This window comes from Zonotrichia albicollis, chromosome 5 (assembly GCF_047830755.1).
Source record: "Zonotrichia albicollis isolate bZonAlb1 chromosome 5, bZonAlb1.hap1, whole genome shotgun sequence".
Taxonomy (NCBI): Eukaryota; Metazoa; Chordata; class Aves; order Passeriformes; family Passerellidae; genus Zonotrichia; species Zonotrichia albicollis.
In genome coordinates, this window is record NC_133823.1 from 13,648,992 (window position 1) to 13,667,891 (window position 18,900).

Below are 18,900 nucleotides of genomic sequence, written 5' to 3' on the forward strand. Positions count from 1 at the left end.
GGATGTCTTCCTAATGCTACAGTCCAGTAAATTTTTTTGCATAGGAAAAGCATATCAAGTTGCCAAGGGTTGAAACCACAGGAAAGATACAAAGTTAACAGGGACATAAAGAGGTGGTCAATAAAAAAGCTTACTTGGAATTTTGGCTCTAGTAATTCCAAACTTAACTCATGACTTGACAATGTGGCATGCTTTTTGAATGACAAAGGCTAAAAGTCACTTGATTTCCAATAAATTTGATAAATGTGATGATTGTTGCCCATTACACTCTGATACATGCCATGTGAGGGAAACACTTTCTCGATTTGAGAATAACCAGAAGTTATTGTTCACTTTTTAAATAACAAAGTGGTTCCATGTGTTCAGAAAACAGAATCCCATTAAAAAAATCCCACAGATTAAACTGGAGAAATCTTCAATATATAAAAATAGTACTCCTTCTCTGCCTACCCAGCAGATCAGATGCTCAGGATATACTGGAATTATTTCCAAACAGCAATGTGCTTCCTAAACTCCTATGCCAGCACGGCAGTTGTGAAGTGTCTGTGACCAGCACCCATCAAGTCAGGATTAGATGTAGGCTTTATCAGATGTGCTCACATGCACTCATATAAACCTTCAATAAATTTGTAATTAACAGCTCTGAACTTTTTTGGAACATGAGCTGTGCTGGGCTAAACAGAACCTGTGCAGTAGCCTCAGGAAGCTACAGAGTGCGGAAATTGTTGTTATCCTTCACTGATACTGGTACCCAGATTAAAAACCTGCATTACAATGTGCTTTCTGAACAAGTCACACTATTATGCAACACTGCATTTGAAGCACCTACTGCAACACTTGATAGCTAGCAGAATGAAATCCCTTTACAAAAGCATTTGCACTGATGCAGAAAGCCACTTGGCACAGGTGATAAGGCAGGAATATGGCTGAATCCCATCTCTCCTAATCATTGGAAGGCACAAGGGGACATAAGAATGTTAAGAATAAAGTGGTCACACAATTAAATCTGGGTAAAAGAGATTGAAAAGGCATTGAATTTCCCAGTAGAGAATGCTGAGGCATGGATCAGTCCTTACATGGCAAACTCTCTTAAACCAGGCTCCCCTCCATTTTCTTTTCCAAGGACACAGAGGAGAACTGCCTGGATTTCCAGAGAGACTGAAGGAACCACATAAGCAACACCATCCCTTTCTCTGAACACACAGTGGCATGTACATGGTGGCAGAACTAAATAATCACATTTCACAAAACATACAAAATGGAATATTTTTCCTTTTTTTTTTTTTGAGAACTCTCAGCGTTACTGAAATTCTGGTGCAGAGAAAGAATATTTGGAGAACTAGCTGTGAAGTGTAACTGAGAAGCCACAGTTATCTTCCTTTCTATTAGGATTTTTTACTTGTTAGATGTCTAATACTGCAGTGCACTTAAGTGTCTCTCAAGAGTCCTCCTCATTTGTGATTGAATTTATAATTTCCATTAGTGCAACGTGAATCTCACATCCACAAAACTGGCAGCAGACACTTGAATATTTATAGACTGCAGTAGCTCCAGATAAACTTAATATTCTATATTTACACAGCAGTGATCTAAAGGACCAACAAAACACTCCAAGAACAGGTGTGTAAGCACTGATTGAAGCCTTGGAGGGAGAGGCACAGAGCCCATGGTAAGGTTCTGCTACCAAAAATGACTCCCTAATGTGAATTGCAGGCTGTGAGGGTTTTCTTCTTGGTATCAGTATTCAGGGGAACTGCCTCACTGACAACATAATTTATGTTATTTTAGCTGCTGCAGATAACCTTAGCTTCTGAGTAAGAATAAATGGTCACAAGCAAGAAATGCTGTGGTTACTAGAGTCAAATAGGACAAAATAAAATGCCTTGTTGTATGTGTCTCAGGAAATCTCACTTATCTTTTCAGATATAGATGGAGTACTATCTGTTTATATATCACCATGTATTTATCTACTCCTCCTCTAAAGAAGTCCTTAAAGCTTGAAACCATTGCCATCCTTCACAGTTATTCTGCAAGCACGATTCTCACTGAGATAGAAGAGGATGAGAGCAGCCTTTCCTTCCACTACATCAGTTTGAAAAACAAGTAATTCACACATTTAACAAGTTTTATGTGCAAAGTAATGGCATTCAGTGTTACCATCAAACATTTGAATTGCATGTGAGAAAGCATTTAAAGATAGATGCAGGTTCTGGTGTTGTGATTTATTTGGTTTTGCTTCTCTTGTTGGGTTTTTTAGGTGATTCTTGGCCTGATAATAAGCTCATATAATTTCAATAGAGTAGGTCAATCCTTCCTAAAATATATATATATACATATGAAAATCTCAAGGCTTTGGGATTTATCAAAGTTCCTGGACTGGGATCACAGCTATCTATATTTGAAGGTTTACTCTGTGACTGCTTTTCTTCTGCTAGTATTTTCTGGTATGGGTGCAGATACTTGGTCTAAATTGTTAGTGGTCCACAGAAAATCTTAGAAATCAACTCAATTAGCAGGTGAAAAGAAGACCAGGAAGACTTTAGCAATGGCTATTAGGACCCTGTGGGGGAAGATATTAAAGATATTTACAATTGCCCAAGAGGAAATGTTATAAGGGTAGATAATGGTCGCTGCCAAGAGTGCCATCAAATTTCACAGAAGATTTTCAAGATGCTCTTCCTCTTCTGGAGCCAAAACAATTAGGAGGAGCAGGAGACATCTTCAAGTCTACCTTGAAGATTGAGCTTGTCCTTGCCAGACACATCCCATAAAGAAGAGGAAAGTTCTGCTGTGTCATCAAGCACAACACACATTCCTAAGGTAGGAAGAAAGCTTCCCTGACATTCACTTCCTTGGTGTCACTTCACAGCCTCTGGACAAAGAGACACAGTCCATTATTTACCTGATTCCTCTCTGCATTCCTGGGCAATTACTCAGCCATCATCTGGGTTTTGCTCTCTTGGGCCAATCCTGTAGGCACCTAGGGCTGGAGCTATCTTCCAAGAAGCATTTAAAGGGCTTGTTTTGCTAGACCACAGTACTCAGCACACAGAAATTTCCCAATACTGTATCGTCTCAGACACTCTGGTCTTAAAACAAATTTGTATCTTTCTTTTACTTTACTGCCTTTCAATTGCCCCTCCATATCCACAAAGAAGAAAAAAAAAAAGATGGGGTGCAGAGTTTTGCATTTATCTCTAAATTCCTGGGCAGTCCCCCTCTGAATTAGGGAGCTCTTGGTTCTACTGCTTGATGTACAAGCTCCTGTGATCCAGAGGCACCTCCTCCTTCACCACACCAGCCAACTGAGCACTGAGCCTGCAAAAACAAAGATATTCTGTCTGCACAGCACTGTCATGGTTGTGACAGCGTGTCTGTACATACAGAGTGCAGGATAATCCACCTGAAAGCCTTTGCAGTGCTGAGAACAGGGGGTTGTGGCTACATTGCTTCTAGCAGGATGACATCTCTCTTGCCTTCTGACTGTGTCCCCATCTCATACATAACATGCATAAATCAGAACTTAGGAAATATTCGTTGTTAAGTGGTGCTGCAGTGTCAAGAGTTCAACAAAAGTGGATCAGGAAGAAGGAAATAAATCCAACAGAGTAGATGCCCAGAGATTAACCACAGAACAACCAGTAAGTTGCCAAGATTGTGGCCAGTTTTCTGGAACTTGCCCAAGCAGTTTCTGGTTGCCATCTTCTGTTGATAGTAAGCCACGTTTGATCCCAAATTTAAGTCTTTAATAAGCCTCTAAGGCCTTTAATTAGGCCTTGCATGATTTAGAGGAGACTCTGTAGAGGATAACAGCAGATTTATATTTCTGCAGTACCACAGGCTTTCAGTTAAACATCACCACCCTGAGTGTCAGCCATCACACGAAGGTGATGCATTATTGCTGTCCTCAGGTGGGTCACTGATTCAATTCCAGCTTCTCAGGCCAAACCAAAGTCATTCTGCTGACCTCTGTATGTGTTCAGCACACATCTATTAACTATATATTCCTCTTCCATTTCACATCAAAATCAATGCAATATTTATACCTAACATTCATGCCTGACTATTCTGTAATTTTTAAGAATTCCTAAGTAGGAAATCAATGTATGTGACAGGCCTGTTGATTTGTGTTCACAGGGTGGACCTCAGTCTCCTGCTAACTTGCATTTTTAATTGCCTTTGCTGAGGTGTGATGGATTTGGCTCCCCACAGTAAAACCAAGATTTATTGTTAAGTACTGCAATGCATAACTAAAGCAGCAGAGAGCAGGGCCTGCCTGAGGTGTGCTTCAGTGCATTGGAATTACAGGTTTGCAAATAATACGGTTTATACAGGTCTACTGAGACTATAATGTTTAAACAAAGAAACACCTACTACAACTGGAGTTGGTTTTCTTTTTTTCCCCCCTTCTTTCTTCCTGTTTGCCTTGACAGTAGAACTTGAATAGCAGAGGAGTAGAATACAAGTAATTTGTTTATATTTTCTTAAAAATTGCCCAGAAACTGTCAGGGAACAAAAACCTGTCACACCATTAATCCACAGCACCACACACCTCTAAAGTGTGTGTGATCAATACAGATGAATACAGAATCCACACAGAAGTTCTTCTGAACAACTATTCTTAAAATGGATGCCACTTGGGCTTATTGGCTGGATTGGGGACTCAGATCCCCAACTGGGACATGTGCCTGGTTCTGCAAGCTACTGCAAATGTACCCAGCCCCTGCTGGCTCCAGGGCATCCAAAGCTGTCCATCTTTACCCAGCATATCCTCCTGAGAAGATACTAGCAGGTCTCCACCTCTTCCCTTGTTAGACAAGGTTTTTAATAGCTTAGTGTGCTTTTTGGGCCTTGGGAAAAACAGGCCTAGCTGGCAGCACAGAAATACATTAATAGTTCATGAACTGTTCTCTTAATGGCCTTTGGAATTGCCTCCAGAGATGCTTCATTTCTGCCATGGTTCATACCCTGCTTACTTTCCATTTCAGCCTCCTTTGATGTAGGTCCCTCCAGTCAGACAGAAGAATATAAATTAAGTCAATTGTGATATACCCACTATTAATACCATTAAACTATACAAATATATCCATTAGCCACATGCACTATTAGTATTAAGGCATGTCTACTCATGGGAACTCCTATGGAATGAGGGAGGTGTGAATTTGTAACTTTTTCCACACACAACTTATGCTCAGAGTAAGGTCTCACTGTTATGCACATCTGCCAGAGGAAATTAAGCAAAACCTCAGCAGAGTGCTCAGTCTAGGTTGAAAGTGGGAACAGCACTACATTTGTCATCCTGCTCTGCCAAAATCCACGCTCTGTCATTCATCCTGATACACAGAATGCACAATCAAAAATACCAGCTACTAGCATAGCTCAGCAATGCTGATGATTTAGAGAACATTTTTTGTTACAGTTTAGGAAATTAATTTGCGAGTAGTGCTACATGCAACAATCACCACTGTTTTTACTGAACTGTAGACTACATTTCAGTAAATGTTAACTTTTAAGGTCAAAAACTCAAAATTGCACCTTTGTCCCATGAACAACAGAGAAAATACTGGTGCTCAAAATTACCTATTCTGGTCCCAAGCCAAGTCACCTCCTAAATACCACACACTAAAAAAATTACAGCCATGCACATAATAGTATTTTAAACACAAAGTGCTACTGAACATTAATCACTTTAAACCTCTTTCTCATGAAGAGAGTAATACACAGAGGTAGAAGGGGTTTTCCATTCTTGCATTTATAAGATTCAAAAGTGGAATTGTCTAGCATATAAAGCTCATTATCCTGGATCCCTCTGGGAAAAAGCAAGGAATACATTTGCATCACGATCATGTTTCTGCCCTCAAAAATTTTTTTTGCATTCTCCATTATTACTGGCATACTAAAGAAACCTGTTTTATTGCTGACAAGCCTTTTTCCAATAAAACCCTTTCCCAATAAAACTAGATCACCAACGCTAATTGTAATTACACACATTATGACAGCTTCTAGAAGCCTGGCAGGGAAAGCTCTCAGTGTCTCCCACCGCTTCCTGAGCCTCTGCAGAGTCTCGGCAATTTGCATCAGCGTGAATCTCATTTCCTGAGCAGCACTGCTCCAGAGATGCTGGATGACAGGGCAGGGCCATCAGCAGCTTCCAGAGCGAGTGCTGCAACCCAGGGGAACTGCCCGGCTTCCCGGGCTCCTTCCCTCCTGTCACAATGCCTTTGCTGGGTGTTCCCCCACAGCAACTCACTCTGCTGGCACACAGGACCCACAAAAACAAAGCAGGTATTTGTGGAACAGCTGAGCCAGCTCCTGGTGTCAGCCCACAAAGCAATTTAGAGCCAGAAAAGCTCTGAAAGAATAACACAACATTCTCAAAGAATGCTCTTAACAGAGAGCAGATTACTACCACCTACACATGGCAATTTCAGGTATATTAACTTCCTTGTTTTCCTCATCTCTCCCATCTGTTTCCTCTATTTTTGCATGCCCACATCACAAGTACATGTTAATTTCTATTTGCCCATCTCTCTTTTCCATCTCCTCTGCTTCCTTGCAGATTTGCCAGGGGCACAGAGTCTGCACTCTCCTCTTCAATGGACAGACTCCAGAGGGACTTTAGAGTAAGAAAGGAAATTAATTAGGAGTTTCACTCATCCAGGAAGTGCTCAAATGTAGAGCAGCTGGAGGCAACTCACTGTTTTGACTGGGCTGTCAAAATGTGCAAATCATTGTACCTGCTTATTCATTCTGTCCTTACCCTGACTCTGTTCCATCCCACTAGGGATGCTACACAAGAAATATTTGTCAAATATTAAGGTTTTTTAGGAAATTTTATCTTTCTCAAAAATTTCTGGACCAGCACTTTAACTACTCGATCAAGTACTGCTTAAGAGCAGTAATATCAGCAGGCTCCTTTCCTCTTTGTTCTCATGAAAATCTAACACCAGTTTTGCAAATCCCTTCACATGGTATTTTATTTATTAATCTTTGTGTTTGGGAAGCTGATGCTGAGTTGCTGAAATAACAACATGTGGCAAAGATGTGTAGTAACTTGATTTATCCTGCTGCACCAGAGCATACTGCAAATGTGTAGCAGGACTCTAACAAACAGAAGGGGAGACAAAAGCTTCTCAAAGCAGAACACCAGCATCTAACACTCAAGAGTTATGGGGTGTGTCTGCCACTTCTCCAGTCTGCTGTGCAAAGGCACATAAGGGTACGAGCATCCATCCCAGTGACCCCATGATGTGGCTGGAGATGGGATTAAGTGTGCATCACTCTCTTACTCTCTGTGCCCCAACTCTAGCCTGCTTGTGTGTCTTGAAATTATGCTTTTGGATGTAATGTGAACCTTGGGACTGGACCAGAAGGTCATCAGCTCAACAGATTTTTTTCCCAGCATCTGTGCTGTTTAATTGTAAAAGGTTTGTCTCTTGCAAGCTGTGCATGAGGCAGAGGGACAATGTGCTGGAATGAGCTGTACTGGCATTCTCAGCTTGAGGCTGGCTAGTGAACTCATACAACAGACTATTAATTTGGGGAGTTCACAAACCTGTGAGGAAGAGCTGAAAGCAAATTTATTAACCTTATTTTAATTGATATTAGAAACTTAGTGCTCTCCTGCAGCAGGTAACATTGTTAGCTTGGCCTGTAGTGACTTGTTCCATTACCCAAACTGGTGATAAAACCAGGTGTCTCAGTTATATTCAGTACCTTATCAGTTAAGAATACTAAAATCTGTCTTTATGAGATACATCGATCTAGAAATACACTGCATAAAATCCTTACAGTTTTTTTCACAGCCTTCAGGCTCAATCTGCATTAACCCTAATCTTGTGAATAAACCTTGGCCCTTTCCACTGCACTGAATGAGAGGGAGTGTGATTTTATCTTTTGGCCACTTGGCTCCATCAGCACGTCCTCCTCAGCAGGTCACTGCACACACAGGCTGGACCCGCTGAAGGGAACAGAGCAGCTCATGAGTTGTGGGCCACCTGGGAATGGTGTCATCCAGCTGAGAAGTGACCAGTGTTAGATTCTGAACATAAGAAACATCAAGGACTTTGTGCTTTTGAAGAACTTGGACAAAACAGGAGCATGAAGATGACCATTTGAAGGACATAAATAAACTTTATCACCACAGCCTAAATGCTGCTGCAATCTCACAGGTGGAGAGGGGTACTTTGGATGGATCATGATGGGAATGAACATCTGCTGTCAGTGGTATTTTCTAAGTTTGCTGTGCCTGCTCAAGTTCTCCCTCTGTACAGATGATTTCTGCAAGACAGTGAGATGAAATCTTGTTCTGGACTGCAAAGCAAGAAATTTGGGTGTCGGTGCTTAGCCACGTAACTGGAATTTGAACATTCTCTGAGAAACTGACTAAAATACCTTTTGAAACATGAAGGTAAGCTTCAAATGCAGGCAAAGTCAATCTTCAAACAAACAGACCAATCCTGCCTAACACAAGGTTTGATAGAAGCATTCACTACTGTGTAAAAAAAGAAATTCCAGTTAGGAAAATATTTAGAGCCTTTGATGTCATGTCAACAGATGTCAGATATTGCTAAAATTGTGAAGCCTACTGCATCAGTTATCAAGGTCTCATTCAATTTAAAAAAACAGAATTAACATAGTAATCTGTTTTCTTCTCTCACCATTGTGGCTACATGTTGTGATTGCTGCTAACTGATGTAAAACATGCAACTCATACCTTGATCTCTCCCTGTCTGATTTTTTCTGATTTACACACAGATTGGTGGTGCACCGGACATGTTCACAGCAATCAATACAACAGCTGCCCTGACAGGACTTTGAACCTCACCACACACAAACAATGCATCCACAAGCACCACATGTAATGCTCTGTATTTCTCTGAAACTTAAAATCTCATGTTTGCTTCCCAGTCTAACTCCCACATCCAATTAATACTTGTTTAATATCTATACCATAACCAAGAAGGTTCTTTGAAGCCACCTGCATCAATCTTTTTCAGCTGGAATTAAAAACTAATTGCAATATATTTAAGAGACACTAGAGGGAAGCCAAGATGTCTCAACAACCCTCCCTAATAATACTGCAGCCCTAAACCCTAAGTTAAAACCAAACATTCTTAACATGGTGGGGAAAATACAGGTTATACTTACTGTGTTTAAAGATGCCAAACAAATGAATAATTTACAGGATGGCTCTGCTGTTTCTTTCCATTGGCACTCTGCCTGCTGTGACGCTTCAGGCTGTTCCCTCTAGGTGCTCCCTTGGTGATGCTGAGAGCCTGGAACTTTCACAGTTGTAACACTTGACAATAATCCCTTGAAGCATTCATGACAGTGTGATAACTTGTTAATATACACTGTAAATACAAGTGGTGAATATGTTGGTGTGTTTTCTTCCTTATTTACTGTTTGTTGCCAGCTGCCCCAGCAATTTCTACCATGGACATTTTTTTAATTTTTTTTTGATACCCATCACACCGACAAGGTTACCAGAATCCCCAGTTAAACCTCCCTGTGCGTCCCTCCACCAGCACTACAAAAAGGACTTACCTTCACCCAGAGTGCAGAGGTAATTCAGATGCAAACATGGTCTGAACAACTGTTTTATATCCCTGCTCTGAACTGCAGTGATGAGGCACAGGGCTTCTTCAGGGTACACCAAATACTCTGGTCATGTGATGAACTTCTCTTTAAGTCCCCCTTTCCCCTCTCCCAACTTCTTACTTGGTCACCCACACTTGCTCCCAAACAAGCAGCTGTTTATCCCTCTGTCACTCTCCCCAGTCTAGGCTGATTTCATATCCTCACTTGTTACTTAACAATGGGGTGCCCTGGAACTTGGTCCCCTGGCCATCAACTCTGTGAAAGCAGTACTGCTTTATTTTTCCCATGGCATACTTCAGTCATATTTCAGTTTCTCAATCCTGCTATGTTTGGAAGCGACGCAAATCAGAGCTAACCATCCACACATTTACCTTAACATATCTGTTTATCTTCACTCCCCAGCAAAAGGGGTAACAAAACAAAAACAAAAAAACCCATTTGATATACAAAATAAGCTGATGGTAACACAATGCCAAAAATAGCTTATTATGTTAAGTGCAAGGGAGAAAAGCCTTTATATAAAGCTTGATTGCAACAACATCTCAATTTACCAGTTTAAATACAAGACTTGCATTAAAATATTTCTTCAGATACATCTCTTGCTTTAAGGTGGTTTTTAAATTTATATACACATATCCAGTTGTAACACTTGACAGTAGTCTCATGAAGCATTCAAAGAGTATAACTTGGTAAGTACACACTGTAGATATGACTGCTTAATGTATGTATGATTTCCTCCTTCAAGGGTTTGTAACATTTTGTTGAGTACTAGCCTCAGACAGGTGACCAGCCACCTGATACAGTATAATACCCCCAAGCCCTTCCTCAAGTCCCACAGCCTATGCTTCCACAGCTCACTGGATCCAGATGGTGTTGCCTCTTTCTGGTCTGCGAGACTCCACTGTCAATTCCCCAAAAGTAGAGAAAAACTGCTCCATTTCCTTCTGCAGCATATCATTCCTCTTCTCTGCATCCTCCTTCGCCCGCTCTGCGTTACGCATTTTGATTTCCACCATTGTGAACTTCTTCCTCTCTTGATCCAGCTCTTCATGCAGGGCCATCATTTCAGTCTCCAGGGTGAGATTTCTCTGCTCCAGGCTGCATGAAGGAAATAAAAGCAGACAGGTTCTGAGCAGCACTCCTCACTCACTCAAGCAGAAACACACACCACCAACAAATTCATACACTTCTTTTCATTTCTAAAGCTTAGACTGAATTTCTGATGGGCATATCTACAAACCATGGCTTCATCCATGAACTGCTCTCACAGGGCAAGCTCTCTGACAGTTTGTTAAAAATACCTTTGTCTCTTTGGTAGCTCAATTAGAAAATGCCTTTGAACAGCCAAAAGGCACAGAAGAAAACAGCTTCATCTCATTCTCAGGGGGTAGGTTAACTATTCCCTTTACTTCCTGAAGTGTTGACACCCAGCTGCAGCTAGTTGCAGCAGTTACCCACAAGGTCAGAATAGTGCCCTGAATGTCTCTGTTTCACTGCTAATCTCCTTTCTCCTGCCTGCTGCATTTATTTGCCAATATGGATCTGCATGTATGTATAAATATGGCTGTCATGAAGTACAGTACAGCAAGGTCCTACACCTGTGCCATAGCAACCCCAGGCACACCTACAGGCTGGCAGAGAAGAGACTGAGAGCAGCCCCACTGAGGAGGACTTGGGAGTGGTGGTTGATGAAAAACTCAACATGAGCTGGCCATGTGTGCCCACAGCCCAGAAAGCCAGTTGTATCCTGGCTACATCCAGAGCAGCGTGGGCAGCAGGGTGAGGGAGGGGATTCTGCCCCTCTGCTCTGCTCTAGTGAGACCCAACCTGGAGTGCTGTGCCCAGCTCTGGTGCCCCCAGCATAAGGAGGACATGGACCTGTTGGAGCAGGTCCAGAGGAGGACCATGGAGTTATAAGAGGACTGGAGCACCTCCTCTACAACAACAGGCTGAGAAAGTTTGGGCTGTTCAGCCTGGTGAAGAGAAGGTTGTATGGAGATGTCATTGCAGCCTTCCTCTATCTGAAGGGGGCCTGCAGGGAAGCCAGAAGGACCCTTCATCAGGAGGTGTAGTGACAGGACAACAGGGAGTGGCTTCAGGCTGGAAGAGAGTAGGTTTAGATGAGCTGTTTGGAAGAAATTCTTCACTGTGATGGTGCTGAGGCACTGGCACAGCTTGCCCAGAGGCTGTGGCTGCCCCATCCCTGGCAGCGCTCAAAGCCGGGCTGGATGGGCCTCTGAGCAATTTGGTCGTGTGGGAGGTGTCCCTGCCCATGGCAGGGGATTGGAACTGGATGACCTTTAAGGTCCATTCTCACCCAAACCCTCCTATGATGTTAGTGGCACTAAACACAGTCAGCACACATATTAACCTGTACATGAAGTGCTCCACTGCACTGCACACTATGCTGGAAAGAGTGGTGCAGGTGAAAAACTGCAACAGCCTGTGTGCTGCACTCTGACTGGCAGCTGCTGCTGCCAGCAGCGCTCACACTGTGATCTATGACTTGCAGTGCCAGAGGTACCAGAGCACAGAGCTGCTGTGTAACAGAGGTGAGAACTGAAAGTCCTGAACAGCTCAACTGAAGAACCTTTCTAACAAAGAGAGCACATTCAGCTCCACACTGCTGAGTGCATTAATTAATGCTAAGCCCAGATTTTGAGTTTATTCACTGATCTCTACAACCACCCACCCCAGTAACATTGCTCTGTATGAGCAGAGTCTGCACGTTCTGTAGATAAAGATACCCTCCTCCCTCCCTTGCCCTCTTTTGACAGGTCTGAGCTTTGAAGGAAAGGCTCAGCAGTGGAGCAAAGATAGGACGCTGAGCAGATGCTGCATTTTCTCAAGAGGAATGAGGACTGCAAAGGAGTCCAGCAGTCTCCCCAGTCCCAAAAACTACAAGTGGAATATGCCACAACAATGCTTGCACTGAAAGGTGACACTCAGTTGCCTTTCTCTCAAGAATAAGCATGAGATAATGTAAACACTGTGAGAGGCTACTGATTTTGTTAATTAGATTATACAGAAACTCACAAGGTTCTGGCTTTCCTTTTGACACCAACAGGATAATATGTCACAACCATGGCAAACAACTGCTCTGAAAAAAACTCCTTTGGATCACAGTATCACTGAAGCAATGTCAACACTGAAAGATGACAAACCACTGGCAAGTGAGTGACACAGCAGTGACTGCAGCTAGTGCAAGTCATGAGAGGAGAAACTTGGATTTACTCTGCAAAAGTCAGTCAGATGGTAGAGCACTGAACCATCTTACCTTTTTATCCTTGTCTCATACTCTAGTTTTTGCTTGGCCATTTCTTGCTTCAAGCTGGACACCAGGCTGTGCAAAGCACTGTGGTTGTTGGTACTGTTGGGCACAAACGTTTCACTGTTATCGCTGCTGCTGGTGGCTCGGCTGCTGTGGCCCCCCACACTCCTCCTGTCACTTTTGTTCTCATAGTCACCGGGGTTAGAGAGCTCTTCATGGGGTGGCCCATCCAGCACAGAGTCTTCGAAGTTACCCGCATAAAAGTCCTGCTCAGGGCAGGTGGTGGTGGATGAGCGACAGGAGTTGGAGTGCTCTGGTAGGGATATCTCACACGAGGACGTGGACCAGGTGGCACTGTCCACACTCTGTTTGTCATCAGAGTTCACCATGGAGAACTGCTGGTGGACATTGTCGTAGGTGGAGAGCCTGTTGTGCTGGCCTGACTCGGCCACCGAGGGCTCCCTCTGCTTGTTGTCCCTGAGGGTGACGAAGCCATTGGGCGCCCAGCCCGGGCTCCGGCTGCCCAGGCTGTTGCTGTGCCCGTCCGTGCTGGAGACGCCCATGCGCACCCCGCCGTTCTGCACGCTGTGCGTGCCCATCTTGGTCACTGGCCCCTTCAGGGACGACGTTCTCCTGGCTTGCAGGGAGCAGTTTGGCACGGCCTGGCTCTTCTCCGGGCCCTCCACGGAGCTGCTGAAGGACCCGTTGGTGACTATGCCGCTACCTTTATTAAAAGCAGGATTCTTTTTCACCATGAGTGGCGGGCTCCTGGTGACATCTGGTTTCTGGATGCTGTTCCTGGGGCTGTTTGTCTTGCTGCCTGGCAGAGCAGTCGGAGACTCACAGTCCATGCTTCCCCTTTGGGGAGACTCGGGTGTGTCCCATGAGCAGCGCCTCACTGCCGACTCCTTGGTATTGTTGTTCTCTTTGTTCTGTAGCTGCCCTGCAGTGGTTTTCTTTGGAATTTCGTTGTTGTTGTTGCACACCTCAGGTCCCATCTGAGGGTCTACATCCTTGGGAAACAGCTCTTCATGTTTGCTAATCATCACTGACATGAGCTGCTGGACTACTACTGTACCTGAAAGGGGACACCAAGCACGTGGTTGTGAATGGCCTGTTTTATTTAAGGCATAAATACATTTTATCTCCCAGATTCCACAAATACCTAGCAAACACTGAGCTTATACAAACATTGACACAATGCAGCCATCTGTGTAACACCCTGAATGTTTAACAAGGCTGAAGTGCCTCTTGGCTACAGGGCCACATCAGCATGAACTCTTCCTTCCATCACACCAAGCCAGCAAGGCCTCACAGATCCCCTAAAAACAATGGGAACATTTGCAAAGAGGCTGTTACCGTGACAGTAACTGCATCCCATGAAGACCACAGGAGGAGATAATGAGCAGAACATGGTAACATCATTCTAAGTGATGGCTTTCCACTCAATGTGGGGAACGTTTTAAAACCGAAGTCTCATTCTGGCACAGCACTTATGCCTGATAGTTTAACAGCAAATGGGCAGGCAAGGGATTTGCACTGCTGGAACACACATTTTAGTCTTCTGAAGCAAAACAGTGCAGTAATGAGACAGAATTAATTTCATGTGAATGCATTTAACAACTCTATGGTGGTTAAACACAGCCAGAGAACTATGCCACATTATAGCAAACTATGGAAGCAATGCAGGACCACAGCTTGCTGCTTCCTGTAATAGATGGCCACTTCTCCTCTAAAGGAACAGCCCCTTGGTGTGCACACCACTTGACTGCACTGTAATTTACATACCAGCATTTAGAACTGGACTTGGCATGATAAAGATGTGCAACTCTATTTTGCTAAAGCAGACCCTCATTATGGTTTATTAAGAATATTTCAGGAACAAGGTCAAGGTAGTTATAATAATCACTTCATTTTTAAACTGTTAAAAAGCTTTGAGAGGCATGCTGTGCTTTTCTAATCAATAAATTCCCACTGTGCAAAAGTCATTTCACATCAACTTCTCTATAATACTCTGGATTTTATATCCCATCCTTTTAAAATACATGCACACCAAGAGTCAATTCAACGAGGGTACTCAGTATCTTTTTTAGCTGTTCTCACTTGTTTGTTTGCTGAGGCAAAATGATACTTTAGAACTAGGCAGCAGGAAAATTCACTTAGCTAATCCCCTGGCACACTTAGCTGCATTCCTTTTTAGAACATTACCTGTTGTGTGCAGAACTTTACTACAAACATTGCTTTGTCCTCAGGCAACTTTTATAACTGCATTTGATAGAGAAAAAATTTTCCCTGTGGCTGGAATTCTGAAAGAAATCTCTGCTGAATCAAACAAAACCAACTCCTGATCCCCATCAATAAAGATATGATTCCCCAGAGCTGCATGTTTTATTTTGAATGATTGTGCAAGGAAAGCACTCTGCATCTTCCAAAAGGCAAAGAGAAATGACAAAGGGTGGCCATGAGCACCAATCAATGTGTAGTCTTTTTTCAAAGTCCCTATACATTTAAATATGTGTAGCCAAATTGCAAATCAGCACTGTCTTATGTCAAATCTTACAGTAATGCTTAAAAGAAGTCATGAATCTGTTTAATCAAACCTGTTTCTCAATAGTTAAAGAAGTGTTATGTAGTTATGTAGAACAATGTAGTATCCACCCCGTTTCCTGCAACAGGCACCATCATTTTAATTCTAGGGCTGTTGATAAGCAGGCTGGAGAGCTGCTCCAGACAGTATTCACAGATTTCATACATGATTTGGAAATGCCATGTTTCTGTTCACAACAACATAGTCATTGTTAAAAAGAAGGAGGAGAAAAAGTTAGGCTTCAGAAAAACACATGAATTAACAAAGTATAGAGGGAATTGTATCTGGGAAGAGAAAAAGCATCATACTCACAGGAAAAGACTAATTCCATACACTATGAAATAAACTATGAAACCTGCATTTTTTAAATTTTCAGTGTACAGTCTATGGACAGCACTAATTTTTGAGAAAGCGGAGTAAATCCTACACATTAAACAAAACATGTTTGATGGCAGAAAAGGCATGTATACTTTATGCAGAGTTAATGTTCCAAAGATTAAGACTAGAAGAAAGTCAGTCACAGGAGGACACTGTCATGTCCATATTTTTGTCTTAATCACAGCAAAATGCTACAGCTGAACATGGCTGTCAATGAGAGCATGCAATCAATCTGGCAAATTGATTCCTGCTGTTCAGCAAGGCATGGAATACACAACTGCCTCATGGGGGTTCTATACGGGTCACTGCAGTGTGAACCTGAGCTCTTCCTTGTCCTCAAGAAGCACAGGTGAAATATTAACTGCACTCCAGCTCCACGTGCTGAGTAAGAACATGCCGTGCTTTCAGGAATTTTTGAGAGAGAAGGCCCATGTTTAGTGAAGCTGCCAAGGCAGAACAATCTCATGCAAAGTCCCTATGCAATACTGCACATTCCAGTAGTTTTCACATTAGCCTGCAAGATTTAACCCAAAAGCTCATTCAGGTTGAAAATTTCTGTCTCTGTATAACATATATACGGAACTTACTGCACAGACTGGTTATGTACTGGCAATAAACCTAAAGACATTTCTTCTTTTCTCTTACAAGTTATTACAGTAAGCTCACCCTCCATGATTGTCAGAGGATCTTCCACTTTGGGGCGCAGGATGTTGGGGCCAAAAACCGTAGCCAGGTTTTGCACGCTCATTTTGTTCACACCTGAATATGACTGCACTTCATCAAGGAATCTGTGGGGAAGAAAGAGGTCCTTAAGGAACATGTAAGGAGGAAAATTAGAAAAAAAAAGTCAAATCATGATTGTTTCTTAACATAGTTCAAGTATTGCATTCTAAATGCAAACAAAGCCAATAACTGCAGTTAGAAATGGGAAAAACAAGGTCCTGTCAAGAGGATAGAATATGTTCACTTCTACTTTCTTGCACTCCTTGCCTGCTTATGAAAGAGAAGTCACAATCTTGATAGAGCAAATTACTAATTAGTCATGCAGTAAACCTACCATTTTGGTACCTTCACTTGAGTTCTCCAGTCCTCCAAGTGTGAGTAATGTTTTTCCTTCAGGGCACACAGACAGACAGGTCTGTCTGTCAGCTCACACTTATAAATACCATTGTGATAGTCTTGCAAGAACACTTACCTACAGATGTATTTCAGCAGATTGTAATTGACAGCTGGCAGGCTCTTCACTTGCTTCACCAGTTCCTTCAGGCCCTTTAAGAGGTTTAAGGAAAAATACAGAGTGAGTAGGCACAGTTTTTTAATATTTTATCAGAGATTAAAAATAAAAGGTCAGCAATTCCAATTACAAGACAACAGACACACCACTCAAAGTGCAGCATTAAATACAGGTTATGATAAATAACAAACAGCTTGTAGAACCCATTTTGGATTAGGCTAACATGGATTAACTCTGGAAAAAAATAAACAAGAAAATAAATATCTTGGTTTCATCGTGTCTTTTCTTTTTCTTTCATTTTTCCTTTTTTTGACCAGCAGCTCCATTTCTCCTTCTGATAACAAGGCTAAGCCTTCCAGGAACAGTTCTGGTTTGAACTAGCTGGCATTTCCTACAAGAAACTACTTGGTTATTTTACCCAGTTCTGATCCATAGTAGATTCTGACTAATAAATGACTCCTGATTTAACAGCAAGAGTTGAACAGCAACCATCAAGACCCTTCCTCTTACAGTTCAGAGTCTAATCCATGAAAATATACATCTCTTCCATGCAAAATGGAAGCTATTGACTACAGTGATGTTTACTTGAACTGGATTCAGAGACATGCTATAAATACAGCTAACACACTTTTATTTTAGAACTCCCAAGGACCCAGGTGGCAAGAATCTTCATACAAAACCTGCTTCAATTAAGAGATGCTAATTTAAATTAGCACAACTGCCAGCTTCTCTCCTCCTGAAAACTGGAACAGTTTTTTATTTCATCTTACTTGAGTTACCAACTCACCGTTTCTTCCTCCTTGCTGAGCATTTTGGCACAGGAAAGAAAATCTTCATACTTTGCATATGGTACAACTGGTTCTGGGAGCTCCCTTAGGTACAGCTTGAGCAGTGAAGCCACGGTGTGCACATCTGTGTTGCTGTTGGGGTGGAATACAAGAAGTCATTAATGTGAATCAGGATGATGCTGTGAGACTGACAAGTTAAAACCTGCCACTTTTCCACTGCCACCCCACACTTTACTCATCACCAATATATACATCTACAAATCCTACCTGTAATCTGGTTTTCGTTGGATTTTTTGTCCTATAAAAACTCAAGATACCCACAGGCAAATGTCCATCAGCTCTAGTGATTTATTACCATAAATAATTACACATAAGGCCCTGTTTGCAGAGACAGGTATGGAGGAGATAGATCCTGCCTCTTGTTGACAAGCATCTCCCTTCAGACATGGAAAATTCATCCTAAATGACACTTTTCATTTTCACTTGAGCTAGAAACAAGGCATTTACACACTGGGAATTTTTCTCCTACTAGAGATGGCCCCAGCTCCCAAAACATGCCCAGTGTGTCTCAATTCCATTTTATCACCACATCCTCTGTTACCACTATTCAAGAAGCAGGTTTTAAAGGAAACATATCTACCACAGGCATTTAGTTGAAATCTACCTACTGGAATTACAGCTTTTTCCCTGATATGTGTCTTTTTCCTATGGGATCCTGCTAAATGACTTCTGTGCCTTATAGCTGTACTCTTACACTGAAAACCTTGCTAAACTACACTCAGAACCACAAATCCCTGGGAAATGAGTTTTAGCTCTACCCTCTACCAAATAAGCTGATGCACCAAACAGAAAATATCTATCTATGAATGCTTGTAGCACAGGTAACATCACAGGGCCAGCAGTCAAAGGCCTGATGCAACATGTGCCTCCCGTGACTGCATTTGCAGAAATGTAAGGGTTTTTTGGATACAGCTAGTAGGAGCCTCAGCTGTTTATCAGGCACACTAAAAGTAACACAGAGAGAGGGATCACAACCACA

The 18,900-nt window shown here is 42.3% G+C and overlaps 1 protein-coding gene across 4 annotated transcripts in view; it reads right to left on the reverse strand.

The window, feature by feature from the left end:
• Positions 1-1,252: 1,252 nt before the first annotated feature.
• Positions 1,253-18,900, reverse strand: part of ARHGAP24 (Rho GTPase activating protein 24) — a 192,353-nt gene continuing 174,705 nt past the window's right edge. For all 4 annotated transcript variants that reach the window (XM_005485331.4, XM_014265860.3, XM_074540829.1 and 1 more), the window contains 5 exons: positions 17,861-17,993; positions 17,035-17,108; positions 16,506-16,627; positions 12,881-13,952; positions 1,253-10,701 (listed from right to left, as the gene is read on the reverse strand). In XM_005485331.4, coding sequence (XP_005485388.2) covers positions 10,458-10,701; positions 12,881-13,952; positions 16,506-16,627; positions 17,035-17,108; positions 17,861-17,993 — 1,645 coding nt within the window. In that variant the 3' untranslated portion in view covers positions 1,253-10,457. The remainder of the gene's footprint in view (positions 10,702-12,880; positions 13,953-16,505; positions 16,628-17,034; positions 17,109-17,860; positions 17,994-18,900) is intronic.